Source organism: Chiloscyllium punctatum, chromosome 5, assembly GCF_047496795.1.
Source record: "Chiloscyllium punctatum isolate Juve2018m chromosome 5, sChiPun1.3, whole genome shotgun sequence".
Taxonomy (NCBI): domain Eukaryota; kingdom Metazoa; phylum Chordata; class Chondrichthyes; order Orectolobiformes; family Hemiscylliidae; genus Chiloscyllium; species Chiloscyllium punctatum.
Window position 1 is genome coordinate 4,731,823 of NC_092743.1, and position 19,196 is coordinate 4,751,018.

A 19,196-nucleotide genomic window follows, 5' to 3' on the forward strand; every position below is an offset into this window, starting at 1 on the left:
CCTGAGGGGGTTTGACTAGGTGGATGGATGGGGTGGGGATGTTGCTTCATAGCAAGCATTCAGAGATGGGAATGGGTACATTCACTTTAAGTGATCATCCAGTTAATTGAAGGAAAAAAGGTGGAAGCAAATATGGAGGGAAAGATTGATGGTAAAGTGGAAGATGTAAAACTAACCTGACAGCCTAGTCCCATCACCATTACATTGTGGGTTGTTTTAATTGCAGGAGAGCACTGTGAAGAGCATGTTGCCCATTTCAAAAACCTCTTTGGAGAACAAGCACTTCTGACATCCATGGCTGTATAAACTCTGGACACAAAGCAATGCATTAGTTACTGAACACAAACTTTATTAACTGTACATTATAAAAAGACTGAAAAATCTATTTTTGGCATGTATTAAAACTGCATTAGTGTCACTTCCCAGTGTCATTCTTCAGTGGTCAACCAGAAAGAATCTTGCATTTTGCAGTCTTAGATTCATTGTTGAACTGCTAGTTACCAATCCAAAAAAATGGAAACAGCTGGAACCTGAAATAAATATTTCAGCTATCATACAAGTTTCCTGAGTTCAAAATCCTTCATTTAGGATCTGTCCTTTATGCAGAAATTCATTTAAGTTATTTACTTTAGCAGTTGCTCCTCTTCAGTGTTCTGGTAATGGTTTTGCAGAGCTGAAACTTTCCCTTTGTTAATGGTTGGTCCTAGAAAGAGTAGATTCAGTGAACAGATGTACAAATCAAAAAACATATGAATTATGTAATGACCAAACCTAGATTAAGTAGGATCAGCTTACTGTAGCAAGCACTTAGAGTAGGGGCACCAAGTTATACTTGTTCAAGAAAGGGGATGACTGGTAATTTGTGTACAGAACATAGGCTAAGTGCTGTTGGGAAATCAAGGTGGCTCCTCAAGATCCACATGGGCATGGCACTAATTCATCCCACCTAATCCATTACTTGCAGACCTCAGCCCCTTACATACGCTAAAGGTTTGTGTTAAAAATGTTATGAAAATATGCATGGCTGATCCAGTTTAAAAAACAGGCTTCAGTGAAACCTAATCCATTTTCAGATTTCTTCATGTAGTTCTAAAATAGATACTTTTATTGCCTCAAATAAAGTCTCTGTGCCAACTTCCTTTCAGGTTCATCAGTTCCATGTACTGAACTATCATGGTGCTTGCCATTTACATCACTTTCAAAAGTCACCCATAACCTAGACTCTAGGGAAATACAAACTTGGTTTCTGTACCTTTATTTATCCCTCAGTGGTAATAGTTATTCAAACTTACTCCATACTTTGTAGAATAAGAGGAAGGTAGTAGAAAACCTTTATGAATCTGCTTATCAGAAGTAGTATGCAAGAATTTGAGTTAGTGATCAATGATAGGAAAGTTGTTCTTACCCACGTAAGAAAGAAAGACTGGAAGGAATATGAGGCCATGAGCAGCTCCCAAAAGCACAATTGCCAAGTACATCCTGAAGTAGAAGATCTGGAAAATCTGAGATTTGGCAAATGCCAGGACCACAATACCTCCGAACTTTGTCAGTGTGATGCCACTAAACACCTGCAGGAAGAAAAAGTCAGAATGAGACTTTCACAGCACAAATTCTAGTCTAACTTGAGAAAAAGATGAATGCTAGAGAGTCCATTTAAAAAAAAGTGGATGGTGCTGTAAAAACATCAGGTCAAGCAAAGGTCCTGATGAATCAGTTAGTTAGTTTCAGGCTTAGCCTTCAGTAGGAGCATGGTACCAATTTGGCTATGCCAGTTTGCCATACTGAATCTGCCTACATTTGGCCATATCCCTCACTTCCTATTTATGAAGTATCCAAGTAGGAAAGTTGTAACTGTACCTGGCAGTTTATTCCACATGCAAGCTGTGTAAAGTTGCCCCCTCAGATCCTTTTTAAAGTCTGCCCATACCTTTAAATGTTTGTTTGAACTCACCCACCCTAAGGAAAAGCATTTGCTTGTCAAGCTCAAAAAAGGTCACCCCTCAATCTAGTGTGGTCCAGGTTGGAAAAAAAAGTCAGCCTATCCTAACTCTAGCCCCAACACCAGGGGAGGGGGTGGGGGGTGGAAATGAGAGTCTTCTGAACCCTGTCCAATTTAATATCCTTGCTATAGAAATGAGACCAGAATTGTACATTGTATTCTGAATTGGAGTTACCATCTTGTACAACTGCAAGATGCATGGCTCAGTGGTTAGCACTGCTGCCTCACAGCACCAGGGTCCAATTCCAGCCTTGGGTGGCTGAAGTTTGCACATTCTCCCAGTGTCTGCATGAGTTTCCTCCAGGTGCTCCAGTTTCCTCCCACAGTCCAAAGATGCACAGGTCAGGTGAACTGGCTGTGCTACAATTGGCCACTGTTAGGAAATGGGTCCAGATGGGTTACAGAGGGTCAGTGTGGACTGGTTGGGCTGAAGGGCCTGTTTCCACACTAGAGGGAATCTAAACTCCTGTACTCAAAAGGAGTTAGCAAAGACAGAAAGTGCACTAAAAAACATCAAAATTTTGTTCACCTGTAATGCATCTTAGATTGGTGTACCTGAACCTGTGTTTAACACTACAGTGAGCCCTACCACAACGGCAGAGGCCTTTGTTTTACCCAAATGCAATACTCCAATGAAACTTCGTTTACCATTCCTCAGCCCAGTGACTCAGTTAATCCTGATGATTCCTTTGTGTTGTAGGTAACCTTTTGTCCACTATACCACTAGTTTTGCAGTCTTACTAACCATGCCTTGACATTTCTAATCCAAATACTTGAGAAAGTGGCTCCAACAGATTCTGCAGAACACATTTGGTCACAGGTCTGAAAACCTCCCATCATGTCTCCTACAGTCAAATCATTTTTATCCATTTGGAAAGCTCCCCGAATCCCATGTGATCTAACTTTCACTGACCAGTCTACCATCAAGATCTAAGATTCTGAAAAGGTTAAAGAAATATAAACAGCTACTGTTCTGCCCTCCAATGGCAAGAATTTCCCATGAAGCCCCTCAAAACATACCCACCACTAAAAATGTCAGTCTATAGTTCCCAGCCTTTAAGGCATAAGATTAGCCACCTTTGATCAGGGGAAAAAAAAAAAAGGTCAAACTTGACAAACAGGTTGTTCTGCTATAAGTGGGGTTTTAATGAATTCACAACTGTTTTGATTGGGAACACTTTCTAAAAGCATGAAGTTTTAGAGTGTGGTAATGAGATTCTGGCCCTATTAGTTTAGTGGTGCTGCTCTTATGCAATCTCACCACAAGAGAATGTTGAGAGAACAGAATTACTGTTATAGCAGAATACTGTTACACTGAACTACAGTACTCAAGACTGCTGTAGGATCCCATTATAGGTCCACCCTACTCTAGCAAACTGCTGTGTGGTATCAGGTGCTGGCCTTGTCAAAAGCATCTGGAATTCAGATTTTAGTATTTGAAACAGTTTCCCAATTCCCCAAAAGATCAAAATTGCAGATCCAATATTTACTAAATTGAAATTACAAGTCATAGATCTTGGAGTGGTAGGATTTTAATTGTTTACTTACAGAACTGCCCATATTTGCCAGTGCTTCCTCAGCACGCTGCACTCTGGTTTCCTTCAGACTGACGGAAAATGCTCGAACAATATGGCTACAGAACTCAACTGAAATACCACAGCACTGAAAAAAAGTTATGGCATATCAATTGTATTGCTCAAGACCAACCCTGCAGCCCTGTTCAGTCAAGTTATTACTTTCCAGTAAAAGTACAGGAGAGGAAACCATTTAATTAAATTCAAGATATGAATATATATCCAACATGAAAGTGAAGATAGCTATTTGAGCATTCCTTTTGGGGCATGGGTGTTGCTGGCTGGCCAGCATTTTGTCCCTAGTTGCTCTTGAGATTTCCAGAGGGGAATGCATTGTCAGTGATGGAAGCAGAGTCATGAGACATTTAAGTGACAGCTGGACATACACAAAGAGGAGTGTTGAATTGAGGGGTGCAAAGGTTATTTTAGTTTAGGAATAATCTTCAGCACATAGTGGGCTGAAGGGCCTGTTCTGTATTTTTGTTCTATATATAAAAAAGTGAGCCATCTTGAACTGCTGCAGGTCACCTGCTGTAATCTGTTACATGTATTAGGTTGAAATCAGGAAAAAAAGAAATCCAAAATATAGGACTCAAACAGGTGAAATTCAGGATCTGGTGGTATTAACCTTATAATCTGCCCACACAAGCTTGAGAGAGAGTCACAGCAATTCTCCAGATGCAGCATCTAACCTCAACCCCAGAGCATGGATTAAATCTCAAGTGGAAAAACACCAGGTACATGATTCAGAATGCTCTAGTGTGCATGGGAACATGGCCAATTGGAGCATCCAAGTGAATTTACCTTGCAGCTATACTAGTGAATTAGTTATTACCAATTTAAAAACTTATTCACTTTAGCTGTTGACTGACCAGCATTTAATGCCAATTCCTACTTGCTCTTCAATAGAGATGGTGAGCTACTTTGAGTCATTGTAGTCAGTGTGCTATAGGTAGATCCACAATGCCCTTAGGGAGGGACTGCCAGGATTTTGACCTAGTGACACTGAAGGAACAGCAATATAAATTCCAAGTCAGGATGATGGGTGGCTCGGAGACAGGGGTGGAAAAAAATGTGCAGGGAGTGGTGTTCCCTGTATCTGCTGCCCTTGTTCCTATAGAAAGTGGTTGAATGTTTGGAAGGTGCTGTCTAAAGTTTGGAGTTTCTGTAGTGCATCTTGCAGATGTTATATAGCTGCTACTGAGGTGGTGCCAGATTTGTAGGCTGCTTTGCCCTGAATGATGTCAAGCTTAGAATGTTGTTGGAACTGCACCCACCCAGGAATGATGATTACGCCATCAACTTCTGGAGTGTGCCTTTATAGATGGTGGCCAGGCTTTGGGGAGATTAGGTGGAGTGTTACCTGTGGCAACAATCCCAGCTTCAGTTCTGCTCTTGAAGCCATGTTTATGGTGAGTCCTGTTCAGTTTCTGGCAAGTTGTAACCCCCAGGAAGTTTAGTGGAAAATTGATGTAACACCATTTAATGTCAAGGAGTGGTGGTTCAAATACTTTGTTTGCTTCTGGTGTAAGTGATTCAGTTCTGGGTGAGTAACTTAAGTTACCTACTTACCATAACCAGGTTTACCAAGGAGACTGCATTAAGACTGATGTTCCACAGCCACATAACTCCAAACATGTTTGTTATGATCATAGAAATGGTGATGCAGACAATCATGGCAGACCAAACTTCACAGCCCAGCAGGATTGTAGTCACAGTGAACACAGCTCCCAGAGAGACACAGATGTTGAAAATAGTGTCTTTCACAATTGTGAAATATTGTTCATAAAATACATAAAACACACTGTAAACAAACAGAACAAAGCTTTTATAAATCACATTGTCATTTGCTGCATTTAAAACTTCTAGGACAGCAAGTGTAACAGAAGGCGGGAAGCACTTCAGTTTATTGCTTCAGCCTGGGAAGAGTATTGCACTGGGGAAACTCTTCAGTAATGTACACTGGTATTGCCATAAACCTACAGGGGTTTAGAGGCCCAGTGGAAGTTTGTTTTCCAGAGGCTATAGCTAGTCCTGGACCCATCCTGTAAGGTTTACTTAGTTCAGGACAGATGGTATTTCAGACATTGGGCAGAGTAGTTGAGTCATACACAAGTCATCCAGCAATTTAAAATTCATAAAAATCTGTTACGGTGGGCAGAAGTAAAGGTTTTATGCAGCATGAACAGTGTTGCTGAACAAAGACCTTGGAGTGCAGGTTCATAGCTCCTTGAAAGTGGAGTTGCAGGTAGATAGGATAGTGAAGGCAGCATTTGATATGCTATCCTTTATTAGTCAGAGTAGAGTACAGGAGTTGGGAGGTCATGTTGCAGCTGTACAGGACATTGGTTAGGCCACTGTTGGAATATTGTGTGCAATTCTGGTCTCCCTCCTATCAAAGATGTTGTAAATCTTTTCTGAACCCTTTCAAGTTTCACAAGAATGTTGCCAGGGTTGGAGGATCTGAGCTACAGGGAGAGGCTGAACAGGCCGGGGCTGTTTTCCCTGGAGCAGAGGCAGAGGGGTGATCTTAGAGGTTTACAAAATTATGAGGGGTATGGATAGGATAAAATAGGCAAAGTCTTTTCCCTGGGGTTAGGGAGTCCAGAACTAGAGGGCATAGGTTTATGGTGAGGGGAAAATGTAAAAAAGGGGCAATGTTTTCATGCAGAGGGTGGTACATGTATGGAATGAGCTGCCAGACGATGTGGTGGAGGCTGGTACACTTGTAACATTTAAGAGGCATTTCGAGGAGTATATGAATGGGAAGGTTTAGGGATATGGGCTGGGTGCTGACAGGTGGGACTAGACTGGGTTGGGATATCTGGTCAGGTTGGACTGAAGGGTCTGATTCCATGCTGTACATCTGACTGAGCCTTTGGGAAATGGAATTAGGTAGATATGAAAAGCCTGTTCCTTTCTTATTGTTCCCTCCAACATAAAGTCCAGTGGTCAGCTAAAACAATCAATAGAACAGCAGCTGCAGTAAGTCAGGCAGTATTTGTGCTGAAAAGTTAGTGTGGTGCCTCAATTGGCAAGGGTCACTGTCCTGAAAAGGTTAACTGATTTCTCTACAGATGCTGCTGGACCTGCATTTTTTTTTTTTTTTAACAGCAGTTCTGTCATTGTTCCAGCTGACAGCCATCGATTCCTTCCCAGTGTCTTGTCCTCCTCTGCTAGAGTAGAGGGAAACCAGAACTCCCTGATCTGGGAGGACTGCAAACATACATACACTGTTTTAACTAAGACAAGATTCCTTCTGAGTTGACAGTTTATATAGTTACCTGTATGGAAAGACACGATAGCCTTTGTGAGAAATGCCCATGGATTCAGTTATGTTTTCTGCAAGACTCCGTGCATGCTTGGCAGCAGCAATGAAATCAGCTGATGTTTTCAGTACTGTGTGAAAGGTCATGAAATAAGTGGCTCCCACAGCAGTATTGTTTTCAAGCATGTTGACTGCGGAGCTGTATGCTGCATGGCCTCTGGACAGAATAGAAAGAACATTTCAAACTGTTTATGACACCATCAAAATCTTCTGCAGCAGACTCAAGCTGCAATTTCATGCCACAATCCACAAATGGCATCTTGGAAATTTGAAGAGGTAGTCAGGAGGACTAGAGACTAGAAAGATACTTAGTGTCCAGAAGTAGTGAAAAACATTAAATATTTGACAAAGGGAGAGAAAGAGGTCACTATTTTAAAACCAGGTGATATAAAATGTTATAGATATCAGTTTAAGATTGAACAGAACCAAGGTGATCGCTGGTGTTGCAAGTGAAACAAGTGAGCATATTCCATACAAGACAATCCCAGCTGCTGGCAACAGATTTGTTCTATGACCTTGCATTAAAAGGCTGCTGTTAGTGTATTTCCAAGTTGAGTTTGTTGGTGTAAATTATACAGTAATGGTTTACAAGAGATTCATCCAAGCAATATTTGGACAAGTAAAAGGGTCATCCTAACTTTTGTAAAATCAACTTAAATCGGAAGTGTGGAACCTCAATAAGAGTAGTTAAAAAACACCCACTTGGTTCATTGATGTTCCACAAGGAAGGAACTCTTCCATCCTTACCCATCTGGTCTATGGGAGACTATCGACCCACAATGGTAGTTAAATCCACTTCACTGAACGGAGAGCAAGCCTCTATTCCAGGGTAATTAAACATGGCAATAGTAGCCCAGTGACATCCACATCTTACAAAATAGACTGGCATCTACCAGATGTGGTAAATTGCCCAGGTATGGTCTGTACAGAACAAGGACAAACTAATGCAGCCAATTACAACATTGTTAAAGCATCAGATGGTAGTTGAACAATGACAAAAGACTTCAATCTGGACAAATTAGAAGAGTGTCCAGTGAAGGGAAACTTCACTGGTCATACCTTAAAATTGTAGCTAGAGGTAAGCCTCAGCCCAGGACACTGGTAAAAAGTCAGAAGGCATTCAGCATTGAGCTTACTCTGCCATTCAAATATATTGATCTACCTCAACATCCTGCATTCTCATCTGGATTAAAAAAATCCAAGTCTTGAACATGTGGGGCAATGTTTAAATCTGCTACCTTTTAGCAGAAAAAAAAAGGGTAGTGGAGGAGTTACTTAGTGACAACTCTAGAATGGATGACTCCAGAGTGCAACAGATTGGATAGAGTACATTTAGAGTTTGTAATGGTTGAAGGGTACACAAAAAAAAAGTTGAGGCCAAGCTTAAAATCAGCTGGTAATTATATTGAAGTGACAACAAGCTGGAGGGACAAAATTGCCTGCTGAGTTCCTTGGTCAGGAGTCCAAAGCAGCATGCATTACTCCAGGAGTGATCTTACATGGAATTTGTAGTACCCCCAGTGAGATCTTTATTATATAGAAAATTTCCCAGTAAAGAGAAAGGTGGAGAAGTAGGTAAAAATGGATTAGTGTGGGTAGGAACTGTAGTTCCTGAAAGATTTAGCCTTATTTATATAGGAAGTCCACATGCGGTCAAAAGCGATGGTAGACACTTTCTAGGAAGGAAAGAATTACCTGAAAGTGTAAAAGCCTGTGTATTTAAAACTTTGTTACCATTCCTATAAAACCAACCCCATTTGCAGAGAGCCAAGTGAATGAAGCAGCTCTGAATTGGAAATTCAAGCAGTTAGCAGCTTAACAGACCAAAAAGTAGTTGTGGCTTGAACAGTAGTAGTGATTGAGGAGTTCTCCCCTCAAAGTCAGTTTATAACATGGAATATAGTTAATAGGATGACCCTTGCTCAGGTGATTAACATCTTCACTAGTTGAATGGAGATTTAGTTTCTTACCCTTTGCCACATTTTGGACTTGGATTATCAGACAGAAACATGGGGAGAAAGTTCATGAAGTCTTCTCCATATGGTCGCTCTTTTCCCTCTCGGGAAAGTGGGCGGCAGCGAATGCACGAATCATCAACAACTACAAAAAAAACACAGGACAAACAAGTTTGTTCCTTTCAAGTTTGGTGGAGTCCTTTTTTCCTTCCCACCCTCAGCTCATGGACTAGGTATAATATTATAAATGCAATACTGGGCCAGGGCTTAAGTTGATCCCAAAAGGGGATCAGAAAGAGTCTACCCAATGCCCTGAGGTACCCAGAAATCTGTTTATTACTCTTAACTGTTTTGCAGAGTATTGGTGACTGAAAGTTCAGACAGTGAAGTCCTGTTTTATTCCAAAATGGAATAAAGAGGAAATGTGCTCAATCCAGTATTATCAGTTTGAGAATTGTTAAATATACTATTTCTGTATTAATGCAGGCCTCAAGTTGAAGTCATTGGAAGGGACTCAATTGTGCATATTGTTCAAAGACAGGCCCAGCAGGGTCAACAGCAAGAGTTCATTTTTCATTCATTGAAAATAGAACTGCATATTTTGTTTTAGACCCTATTGGGCCTATGACCAATGAGACTTTGTGTTATTGGTTTTCTGAAAGATTGCCAAGAACCCCTGATCTCACTTTGAAAAAAGTTAAATTCAGCATGAAATCAGTATTTTCCAGAAAGAAAAACCTTGGTTTGCTCAGGAAACTTTCTGCAAAGTGACTTGGCCATATGCCAGTACATTGTAAACTGTAGAACATCCTACATATCTTTCTGGCTTCAGGAAAGGCCCACTTACCTAGAAAGTCAGCCAACATCAAGTGTTTCTTTATTCCAAAACCTTTGGGGACAGGGATAAAAGAAATACTAATGTATTTAAGAAAAAGTATTCTATAATTACTCAAGTTGTCCTGATAAGATCATGTTTAGTAGTTATAAAAAACTTGAAGTTTAGGTCATGTGACACCTAAAAGACAGTGGTCTAGAGCAACTATGCACTCCCAACTCCATTGAGTATTGGAATAGAGATACTTTACAATCTACAAATTACTTTCAAATTTGTAAGTCTCAATTTCCAGTTTTAAGGTGTTGCTTTAAAAAACCCTGAATGGCCCTTACCCATACATCCCAGAGAAGAGATTTTATCTACTTAAGTGCACTAGTGTTCCATATGAAGGAGGAGCAAATATTAGTCAAAAGTGCAGTCACCTGAAGCATTGCAGAAGCTCTTTGTAGTATTGTAGACTCTGCAGCAGGAGGATTGTGGCTTCACCCAGTCAAAGTAATCATCAATCCATGATGATGGTGGAAAACCAATTCTTGTACTGAGGAAAATGGAACCAGTTTCAAGAATTATACACTGACTTGATGAGTACCCTGCAAGTATTAAGAAACCTTATGATCCAGAATGGGTCTTTAAAGTTGAGTGCAACTGCAGAATCTTGGACTGGTCAGACCCAATTGGTCTAGTGTCCAGAATTGGACACCAAGTCCAAGGGCACAGAAAAAAAAATGTAGTGATTTCAAAAGTTAAGGATCTGTGCATAATGATTATGGTCATAACATTGGATTTATTGTTGCAAATTCATTCCATATTCACTGGTCAAAAATCAATCCAGAAAAAAATTAAGCAGATTAGCTCAATCCAAGGGTTGAACATTTGATTGCCTTTAAAAATTAGATTTCAGCTCAGACCTTTGAATAAATCTAGAGTAGCTCATTGTACATAGTTGGCAAAGTTAGTCAGATATAGCCCAAAGCTTCAGTCTGGTTAATTGCAGTTAAAACAGTTTGACAAAAGAAAAGCATTGCCAAAACAGCCACCCTAGATGAAAGGTAAAAAAATCTTTGCTGATTAGAGATTGTATGGTTGACAAAGATGAAGGAAGGAAGCTAGCTATGTGACTAGCAATGTGCAACAAGGTATTGCCACACCCTTGATTAAAAATACTTACTAGTTGTCTAACAAAGCAGCATTATAAATTTGTTGGATGAGAGAGTCATTGTTACAACCAACACCACCGCACACGGTATTTTGTCCTTCTGGAGAAGTGTAATTATGTCCTTTTTCTATCACGAAGTAGACAGGAGGGCCTGCATGCAAGTACTCAGCCATTGATTCAAAATAGTGCAGAACATATGAATCCTGGAAGGAATAATCCTGTTAGTTCAGAAAATGCACTACCACAGCCATTAAAAATATGAATTCAAAAGGATGTACTTACATCTGGCATTGAATAACTCTGATTCAGTCCAATCTCAACTTTATTTAATACTGCAATACTGAATGACAGTAGACCAACAAACATAGATATCTAAGGGCAAAAAACAAAATTCAGTGCTGAGGGTTTCAATGGTTATGAAACAAGGATTAACCTTGGAAAGTGATTAGTCTAATAGTGGAGTTGAGTTAACAGCCTTAGACAGGTTAAAAAGTACCAATTGGGGTAGCCCAGAGAGCTTCCCAACTATTCTAGGACTCCATTCCCATTGGACATCTAACCAAAAGATTAAAGACATGGCTGAACCTGATCTAGTTTGATACTTGAGTGCTCCCCAGGTTAACTCCACCCATATACTAAGCATTGTACAAAAGGGGCTAGACTATTTTTCAATAAAGTGGAGCTCAAACTCCACATCTAGTCTAAAAGAGAAGCTTATTCAAACAGCTTTATCCTTTAGTGCCTTAGGGACTGCTAGATTTAGAAACCAAAATTCTAGCTTTAGTCCAGGCCAGCAACTATTCTGTAACTGCTCAGCTAGTAACAGAAAAGTCACGTAAAAATTGTTTGACAAGTGTCCGGATCACATTCACTTACACCCGTAAGTGCATAACAATTTGGTTAAAATAGCCAGTTTTACTTTTAGTACCAAAAGAAAAACAAACTTTCCTCAGGAAGCTACATTTTCAAGTGAAATTTGATATTAACAAGTAACTTCAAAGTATATTTCATAATTAAGGTGGTACTGAAGGCCAGTTATATTGTGACCACAGTCCAAAGTTACTCAAAAACATTGAGGTAACAACCATTAAGCTTCCAAAAACTTTAACCATGAAGTCTTGCAGTCTGGCTGTTTCTGCTTGGCTTTCCCCTTGACTGTAGAAGTTTAAAATTTAAATAGTTAGTTAATAGTATGAGGCTCCTTGCCAAAGACAATAAGCCTTTGTCACCCTTCAGAGTCCAGATTCCTCCCATATTTGTGGACTATAAAAAAAGTGCGCTGCTTATTGCACAGTGGAAAAAGCTGTAGAATGAAATTTAAAAAAAAAGGTGGAATCCTTAGAATTCTAGATTGAGTACTTACTACAACAGGCCGCATCCAGTTGGTTAACAGAAATGGTGCATATGCATGTTTGAAGACTCTGAAAAGAAGTTCCTCTGAATGACCATCAACATTTTCTTGTTTTTTCACACAGCACACAATATCCATACGATTACTCTGTAAATAGTGACAATGACTTTATTATCTGACAGAACACTGACGTCTACATCACATGCAAAGGGAGGCAAGCTTAAAAAGAGGAGATATGGTCAGAAAGTAAAGCTTACAAGTTAGCTTGGGGTTGGGGGAAAAAAAAAAAAGAGGGAGAAGGGGGAAGAAAGGAAAGAAAAAAAAAAGGCAGAGGGGGGAGAAGAGAGAAGACATTCAAAAAAAAAAAGTATGATATAGCAAGCTTGTGACCTTTTACAAAAAAAAAGTCAAGCATAGTAAGTGTATGAACACCATAACCTGAAAAAACACTGAAATAAATCACTATTTGACTACTTGTCATGTTGAGTGGGCTTGGGGTTCCCAGGATTTGTGATGAGGTCTAGTGGTTCATGATACAGCTCACCAGCACCTCCAGGGAGAATTATGGATAGGTAATAGATACAAGTTCCAGCTAGCAATACCAGATTTGTTTAGTGTATATGGTCAGAATTAGATGTGAAGCCTGTTGCAGGGCTGGGGAGAGGGAAAGAGGATGGATTAAGGTACAGAAAAACAAGAAACATGAAAAGTTGTCAGAATAGGAATTTCATCCAAATAAAGAGGTCTGCCAGTGTTAAACAAAAGTAAAAGATAAAGCTCACCAGGACTCAATCCAGTATTCAGACAACTCACCTCTTGGCGCTGGACATCCAACCCAAAGAGACTTACAAAGCAGGTTATCTGCAGGATGAAATCTATAAATACAGCCATCCCTGCAAAGAGGGAGAAGGTGCGGACTGCTGGCATTGTTGATAAAGAACCTAAAAAGTTTGAATACACATTAGTATGAATTCTAAAAAGCTTCCTGCCCATAGGTCCACTCTGGACATATCCTCCCATCTCTTCATTACACATCAGCACTTCTACAGCAAGTGTGACTAGTTATATTAGGCACATTAATTTTATGAAATATTGATTTAAAGTTACTGAAAACCCTTTCCCCAGTTAAGGTTAAAAATTTATAGAAGGGATTTCAGTAAATCACGTACCCAGAAAGAAGGCCACTGTCTCAGAGAAGGCAGAGAGGAATATACTTGGTGCAACTTCTCCCAAAACTCTACCAATCTGTTGGTCAATGGACTCATTCTGTAAACGTGTGTCTCTCTGGATGAGAGAAAGGAAATGATACTTCACGCATACATGCAAGTGACTGCAGGTGAAGACACTAAGCATGAGAATAGAAACAGTACCCGAAATGTCTGAACGATGATAAAGATATTGTCTACACCAACTGCCAACACCAAAAAGGGGATGACTTCAATCACAATCAGCGTGAGGGGAATGCCAGCATAACTGAAGATACCAAGAGAACAGGCCACAGAACTTAGGACAATCACAATACCAGCAATTCCCAGTGAAATCTTCGAGTCCACCTAAAGAGATATTGAAAACAGCAAGTCATTTGTAACAAACATTTTGTTTCATATACCTACAGCATTGTAAATACAATAAAAACAGTACAAGTGACAGCATTTGTGGAAAGGAACAGTTATGCTGTCAGCCTATGCAGATTGGAAACTTTGCTTTTAATTAGTCTGGAGGCTACTATTCTAAACAATTTTGAATACAGAAGCAAGCATTTACCAGATTTAAAGTAAAGCATCCAAGCAAAGACACACAGGTCAAACATTAAGCACTTAGCTAATCCTGGTCATTGAGGGGAATACAAGGGCTGGAGACTTTACTGCTAAAAAGCAATCAGCTATACTGAGGCCTTGTATAAATTGGTGGATCCTCTAGTCAGAGAGACTAGCTAATATTGTTCCTTTGCTCTTAAAGCAGAGATAATCCATGAAATCACAGGCTGGTCAGCCTTGGTGTTAAGACTCTTCAGTTTCCTTAGGGGTAGGAGTTACACATTTAGAAAAATGGGCTTAGCAAATAGGCAGCATGACTTTGTACTCAAGTTGAGTAGAGGAAGTGACAAGGAGGATTGAGGGAAGGCAGATATTGTCTACACAGATATGTCAACAGCCTTGTTAAGGTTCCTTACAGCAAGCTGATAAAGTGTGAAGTCAGATGGGATCTGTAGTGAACTTGTAAGATTGATACAGAACTGGCTTGGTCAAAGTGTTTTTCTGACAAGAGATCTATGATCAGTGGCATTCTGTAGGAAAAAAAGTGCTGAGACTAAAATCTAGGTGGTCTGATTTGTACAGTTCTGAATATGTTCAAGACTGGAGAGCTATGGGATTGCCAGAGGCTAAATAAACTGGAGCAGAGAAGAAGTGACCAATGGAATTTAATCTGGATAAAAAGATAAATATACAGTAAATAGCAGAATCTTTAACATACAGGCTGAGTTCCTGAAAGTGACAAGTTGGTAAAATGTAGTCAAGAAAGCATATGGCATGTTGGTGTTTTAAGTTGCAAGTTATTAGAATTAGAATCCCTACAGTATAGGGAAAGGCCATTTGTGCCAGCAAGTCCATATGGTCCCACCCAGACCCATTCCCCTATTCTACATTTACCCCTGACAATGCACCTAGTCTACACATCCCTGAACAATTCAGCTAACATGCTTAGGTCTTAAGGAAACCCAGGCAGACATTGGGAGAACATGCAAACTACAGAGACAATTGCCAGAGGCTAGAATTGGACTAGAATCCCTGGTTCTGTGAGGCAGCAGTGCTAACCACTGAGCCACCGCATTTGTAGGTATATAGAATATTAGGCTACATTTGGAAAGTGGCGTATGGTTCTGGTCCATGGGAGGCTTTAGTGTACAGAAACTTGACCAAGATGTTGCCTGGATTGGATAGTATTAGCCATGACAGATTGGACAAACTTTTCCTTGTGTTGAGGGGGACCTGCTAAATATTTAAAGAGGCATGCATAAAATGCAGAGTTAGTGTCTTTTACCCAAGGGTAAAAAGACATTTATTTTTAAAGCCTAGTCAAAAAAGGGACATTAAAGATAGATGAATGGCTGGTTTTATTTTAAAAATGGCAACTGGCTGGAATGTGCTGCCAGGGACGATAGCAGATACAACACCTTAATATATGAATGGATAGGGAACAAAGGGATTATGACTGAAAACAGATATTTCCTTTAGAAAGGCACATCTGTTGGCAATCTTAGTGGGCTAAAGCATGTTCCTGTGATGTACTGTTCTTTATTCTACCATTTGAGACCTTTGTCTATACCCACCATGAAAGTCCAGCAGCTTCTGATGTGCCCCAGAGCAATGGAGATGTACAAGAACATGATTGCATAGCTAATGATAATGGTATTGATATCACTGTTACTCTCCCGATTAATCTCATCTTCAATGCTCCGTTCAGTTGAGAATGCAATTGTCAAGTTAGACTCATTGTAAGCTTTCAGAAAATCAATAAGTCTGGAAAAAAAACAAGATAGTCATTTGGACAATCTAGTACTTCACAGATAATTCCAAAAACAAAATCTTTAGTATTTACTTTAGTGTATGGTCAATATATAGGGTTTTTTTTCAGTGCAGAGGGGTCTGTGTGTCAACTCTCACCCAGTGAGATTTTCTGGCATTCTGCCTAAAAGCTTGCCTGTTAGCAATTTTAAAACAAATCCCCTTTTGAGTGGCTCGATTGCATCTGCCTCCACCAGGAGATGGATTCTAGATCCCAACTGCCCACTGAAGGTAGTTGATGTTGATTTTACTACTCGGGTAATTTCAGGAAACCTTTACTCAGATGAAGCCTATGGATTTTGAATTCTTCCATGTGCTTCCCTTGCCAAGTAGGGCCATCCCACTTTCTAATCTTTCATAATGGAAATGCCTCCCCTAATACTTTTTGTAAATCTTTCAACTGTTTCAAAGCTGTCAATCAGCATCTTTCCTAAAAGTAGTTTCCAGAAATATAATATTTTAAGCTGCTGAAGCCAAACTAGTATCTTAGGATACTCATTCTTGTACTCCACGCCTGTTTACAAGCCTAGTCTTGCATGTTTTACATGTTATTCAAAAATCTGTCTGTTTGTCTTTAAAATGATATGCACAAGATTAAAGACTACTTACGCCTTCTCCCAAGCCAGTGCTTTGTTCAGTTTCTCAGTGTCATTATGATAATTATTTACAGGGAAAGTGATTACTAGTGCTGTGGCATTGTTATAATCATCACCTGTGAAGTCAAAAATATCATTTCAGTTTTTAGCCTAACTAAGCTGTATTCAGCTTAATGCTTCCAGCATTGTTCATTTTGGACTCCCACAACCACAATTTGAAATACAACACCCACCAAGCTTTGTTTGAGAGAAGCCAAGTTAACAAAACTTTCCTCCTACCCTTTTAAATTCTGAACGCATTGGTAAATATAGAAGCATAGCTAGATCTAAACATATCTATTTTCACAAGACTGGTATCTTGGCTCAATTTAGTGGGCAAGTAGTGAGCTCATAGGCAAGAATACAAAATACAAGCTAACTCACTCAATCTGCATGGCACCAGTCTCAAACTAACAATGAGATGAGTGATTAAGTGATGCCTTTGGGGTGCTGGAAGAGAGGGGTGCCCATTCTCTGTAGAAAAAGGAAATTCCCAAACTGCTGCCAAATGGCAGCTACAAATAGTTTCCCAAGTCACAGTTCACTGAAGGTCAGGCATTTTGTTCCATTTGCTATGGAAATTAAGGTTTAAACCAGGCTACAAGTGCTGCATTGAGTTCTATGTGGTCAGGTGACAGGACCTGAAGCCCAACATTGGGCAACAATCCATTAAGGAAATTTTACTGCTCAAATCATTGTACATTAGAGTTAATCATGGTTGCTGATTAAACTCCAAACTAAGTGTTGTTTCACTACTGAAATACAAACTGCCTACTTTTAAAGAGCCTGACCTGAAAACATAAAACAATCAAATAAGGATCAGAAACTTTCTCCACCTAATGACTAGCTTACCATTATATCCACCAAGAACCAGCCATGGAAATACTGGTCCACCAAATGTGCCCAAACAAGGATCATGAAGCATAGTTGTATCATTCAGTGAAGCTGGTGCCCTGTTTTAAACAAAATTTAAAATTAGAGAGTTGGATTTTATTTCATTACACCTCTTCCATAAAAGAAAGTTTGTAGCAACAGCAAACAAAATTTTGTCAGCTGTTTAAGTCAATGCCACCATTAACTTTACCCATCCCCACATCCTGCTGGGACAAAAAAAAAATCACAGGAAATCCATTGGTGTATGGCAGGTTTCATGCTCCTGCACCCTCCATTCAATTAGTTTGATTAGATTTACTTGGGGCTTGGTTAACATTTTGCCCATCCCACAAAAAGGTGGTATATCCACCTGTGTACATTAAATATTTTGATGAGAATTAGTTACAAGACATGGTCAGAAGTTTTGCAAGTGACAGAGGTCATCTAGTGGAAAGTAGTTATTACAGAGTACCAAAGGGATCTTGATCATCTGGGTCAAATGAGCTGAGTGCAGACAGAGTTTAATTGAGATAAGTGAGGTTTTCATCTTGGAAGAAACAAAGGCAGGATGGCACAGGGACCAGGTGACTGGAGTTTGCAAGAGTTTCCTCTGGGGAGACCAAAGCACCCAGAGGAAAGATGTGCAGGTTAGGAGAGGAGAGTTGAAGGAATGTGCAGGTCCTTTCCCTAGGGGAAAGAAATATTTTTTTAAAAAAAAAAGGGACAATTTCTTCTAGTGGTTGTTTATATGTGGAATGAATGGCCATAGGCCTTGGCAGATGTTTTAAATGTAGCTATAATGTTACAACATTTGGATAGGTACATGAATAGGAAAAGTAAGGGATATGGCTCAAAGTGTAATGGTGTGGGACAGGTTTAGTTTGGAAACTTGGTTGGCATGGGTGAGTTGGATTAAAGGGGTCTGCTTCTGTACAGTAGCATGACTAAAGTGTTGGATAACCAAAGGAATAATGCCACATTTCTAAACTAGGTTATTGTTGTGGAAAAAACATCAAGCATAATTGTTAGTGTTAACTGACTGTTTAGAGTTCACAAAAGACCCTGGTCATCAGGGATTACACTAGCAAGGTTTGTTTAAACAATAGCAGTTTGAATGTTTACTGCAAGAATGCAGTAGAGTCTGGTAGTTTAGATAATTGGCAGTTCAAAAAAAATTGAACCATTGCAAAAGGAAAAATTGGCACAGCAAGATGGACATTTTGATGCATTTCCAATTAAAAGTCTGCCACAAGTGAAAGAAACCCCATTGGTTCTTGGGTTACACCTAGCCAGCACACCAATCTACAAGAGAACTGCTTTTGAAAGGTGTTCAAATTTCAGTTACTGGACAGTAAGTTCTGCTGCAAACAGCTGGGAAACAGGTTGGACAGTAGAGTTCATTTTTGGGGTCCAGTTAAACTAGTGCCCTTGTTATTAGTTTAATATGTTGCAATCAATTCAGTTAATTTAGATTCCGAAAGGTATTAAAACTGAAGGGTCACCAGATCCAACATTTAACTCTTTCTCTACAGATTCTGCTCAACTTCATTACTAGCATCTGCATTTTGTGTTTTACAACAGCCCAGTGATTGACAGATTTAGTACAAGGATATTCAGGCATCACACTGGTCCTTGAGAATTTTTCAATATTCTTGTTTTCCTGTTACCAAGTTAAAGGTTATTGGACCTAGTTCTGTTTTAGGGATACACATCCTAAATGGATAGGACAACCAGCATCTTTGGCAATGCCCAAATTCATGTCAACTGTGAAGTTATGACTTGTAAAATTTTGCTCGTCTCCCCATTGTGAAAGTACATAATCCTTGTTACACGATTGAAGGATAGCTCCAAGTCATGGAAGGAGACTTTGGGGGTGGTGGTGGGAAGAAAGAAAGAGTGTGTAAAGAGATTCTAGCCAGTTAGT

General features: G+C 39.7%; 2 protein-coding genes across 7 annotated transcripts in view; one reads left to right on the forward strand and one right to left on the reverse strand.

Moving 5' to 3' along the window:
- Positions 1 to 418, forward strand: part of rmc1 (regulator of MON1-CCZ1) — a 63,581-nt gene extending 63,163 nt beyond the window's left edge. For all 6 annotated transcript variants that reach the window (XM_072569666.1, XM_072569670.1, XM_072569667.1 and 3 more), the window contains one exon: positions 227 to 418. In XM_072569666.1, coding sequence (XP_072425767.1) covers positions 227 to 306 — 80 coding nt within the window. In that variant the 3' untranslated portion in view covers positions 307 to 418. The remainder of the gene's footprint in view (positions 1 to 226) is intronic.
- Positions 329 to 19,196, reverse strand: part of npc1 (Niemann-Pick disease, type C1) — a 36,103-nt gene continuing 17,235 nt past the window's right edge. Inside the window, exons 10-25 of the mRNA XM_072569665.1 lie at positions 17,252 to 17,352; positions 16,374 to 16,476; positions 15,530 to 15,719; positions 13,569 to 13,751; positions 13,368 to 13,482; positions 13,012 to 13,139; positions 12,211 to 12,345; positions 11,130 to 11,219; positions 10,860 to 11,050; positions 10,114 to 10,229; positions 8,872 to 9,001; positions 6,858 to 7,058; positions 5,146 to 5,377; positions 3,548 to 3,661; positions 1,406 to 1,568; positions 329 to 703 (exon numbers count right to left, since the gene is read on the reverse strand). Coding sequence (XP_072425766.1) covers positions 624 to 703; positions 1,406 to 1,568; positions 3,548 to 3,661; positions 5,146 to 5,377; positions 6,858 to 7,058; positions 8,872 to 9,001; positions 10,114 to 10,229; positions 10,860 to 11,050; positions 11,130 to 11,219; positions 12,211 to 12,345; positions 13,012 to 13,139; positions 13,368 to 13,482; positions 13,569 to 13,751; positions 15,530 to 15,719; positions 16,374 to 16,476; positions 17,252 to 17,352 — 2,272 coding nt within the window. The 3' untranslated portion in view covers positions 329 to 623. The remainder of the gene's footprint in view (positions 704 to 1,405; positions 1,569 to 3,547; positions 3,662 to 5,145; positions 5,378 to 6,857; positions 7,059 to 8,871; positions 9,002 to 10,113; positions 10,230 to 10,859; positions 11,051 to 11,129; positions 11,220 to 12,210; positions 12,346 to 13,011; positions 13,140 to 13,367; positions 13,483 to 13,568; positions 13,752 to 15,529; positions 15,720 to 16,373; positions 16,477 to 17,251; positions 17,353 to 19,196) is intronic.